Source organism: Cydia splendana, chromosome 2 (genome assembly GCF_910591565.1).
Source record: "Cydia splendana chromosome 2, ilCydSple1.2, whole genome shotgun sequence".
NCBI lineage: Eukaryota > Metazoa > Arthropoda > Insecta > Lepidoptera > Tortricidae > Cydia > Cydia splendana.
The window spans coordinates 25,084,619-25,086,817 of NC_085961.1; the positions used below are offsets into that span (position 1 = coordinate 25,084,619).

General features: G+C 43.0%; 1 protein-coding gene across 1 annotated transcript; it reads right to left on the minus strand.

Moving 5' to 3' along the window:
- Positions 1 to 596, minus strand: LOC134799715 (prefoldin subunit 6). Its single transcript, XM_063772153.1, has one exon. It carries the CDS (start codon positions 475 to 477, stop codon positions 109 to 111), a length of 369 nt encoding a protein of 122 aa, XP_063628223.1. The 5' UTR covers positions 478 to 596; the 3' UTR covers positions 1 to 108.
- Positions 597 to 2,199: the final 1,603 nt, after the last annotated feature.

Here is a 2,199-nt window from a genome sequence, read left to right on the forward strand (position 1 = left end):
TAATTGTTAATACTAAGCATATATTTCGATATAAAATACATTTGCAGTGCGTAATATTAGAGGAGAGTAGAGAAATAGCATTACTTATAGGAGTTACAGGTTAATTCATCAAGCTTTGACTTTGAGTTTCCCCATGTCGTTTCTCAATTTATTTACATTCTCCTGGAGTGCTTCCTGCTTGTTCTCCAGTGCTGAAATGTGACCGTCAGTTCTCTTGATCTCCTTTGTGATAAACTCCATTCGTTTTGCAACATTCTGTTTCGCTTCTTCCAAATCCTGCTTGACTAACACTGGCCCGATTAACTTGTAGACTTCAGCATCCTTCTTGAGCAGTAACAGTTCTTCCTTGACCGCTTTATTTTCATTTAACTGGCTGTCTAATTGTTGTTTCTGGGAAACCGCCTTATGATATTCTTTTTGGACGTTGGTGATCATCTCCACTTCCTTCTGTAGTTTCTTTTGTATTTCCTCAGTCATTGTGATGTAAAAATTGGTTTAAAGTTGTATAAAGTTAATAGTTAACTTTCCAATGAAATGAAACAGCTAATTTCTAAATTAGACTGGAGTATTTGAGGTTATTTTAGTTCGCTAAACGAAACTCAAACCAAAATGACAGTGACATATGAGCAGTGCTTTTAAAACTATTCGGCACCCATTTAAAAACGGAAAACACAGGGCTATCGCAAAAATATACTCTGGCAAACTTATACCCAAACACACTCTCTTTGTCAGTAGAAAAAGGCGCGAAATTCAAATTTTCCACGGAGAAGTTAACCCTACGCGACTACGTTTTTTTAATTTGCCGCCTATTTCTACTGACAAAGTGGTTGTGCCAGCGTATAGTTTGTCAGTAGAATAAGGCGCAAAATTCAAAACTACTATAAGAGGTGGAACCATCGCGCCTACATTTTACGGACAAATTGGTATGCCAAAATTTATATCTGCCTCTCTATCACTGTTGCTTTTTTGAGTGATAGAGAAGCAACTACATAGGTGATATGAGGTGATGAGATGGGGTAGCTTGACCCCGTAAGCATTTTAAGTAAGTACAGACGAATGTTTACTGACTGTTCCTGGGAAATCAAGATGTTTCTTGCTGGCCTCCACTAAAAATATCCACAGTGTCCTTAAGAGTGCATCCAACAATTTCCTGCGATCTTGTCCGAGTACACATACGCTCCTTGTCTTCTTTATAACCGACTTCCAAATCAATAATTTTTAAGAAAAAAAAACCGACTTCTATGGGGGCCGGTGAAAGATAAAGATATGGTACACTATGTAGAAAAGGAGGTAAAACCACCCACTTTTCAAGTAGCATTTCGTTTCTGCAAAGGCTCGCAGTTCTAACCTAACCCTTGTTCGGTTCTGTGAGGATCGCAGTTCAAACCTAACCTAACCCACTTAACAGCGCATGCGGTGCGGTGTACGGGGGTTTAAGCGGGAGGGGCTAGTAAGAGTGGCATCATCATACTTTATACCTACGTTTTGTGGTAGGTAATCATAGTGGTTTATTTAGTTAAGGTATGATAGTGGTTTTCCGGGTCCGAGTCCGGGTCCGAGTCCGGGATGGTCCGGGTCAAGATCCGGGTCAAGGTCCGGGTCCGAGTTCGGGTCCGAGTCCGGGTCCGAGACCGGATCCGAGTCTGGGTCCGAGTCCGGGTCCGAATCCGGGTTCGGGTCCAAAAAGGATCCGGATATGAGTCCGGTTCTGGGTCCGAGTCCGGGTCCCAGTCCAAGTCAAAATCAAAATTCGTAATCACCAAATGTGTCACTATGCGTCGTTGAAGAGTATAAGAGTAAGGCATACGTATAGAATTTTTTGTATTTTCAACTGAAAATCAAGCATTTACATTAAAAACTGTCGCATTTGATGAAGTGGAACTGCTGATGATGATTAGAACAGAACTCTTCAACGATGCATAGTTTGGCGATTTCGATTTCGTGGGTTAGGTTAGGATAGAACTGCGAGGGGCGCTAGGTCGGGTAACCTCCACGAGGGTCTGGGCCATTCCAATTTCTGTTAATCCTTGCGGATTTGCAGTCAAGGGAATGGTTTATGGCTGGTGCGCCCTGGGGGCAACGGTAAGTGATCTCCTGCGTGGGATTGCTTACCGGAGCTGCCAATAACCCGACACCCGGGGTTTAGCCCGGGGGGGAGGGTGTTCTTGGAGTGTCTCTGTGATCTCCTAGGCTATACCG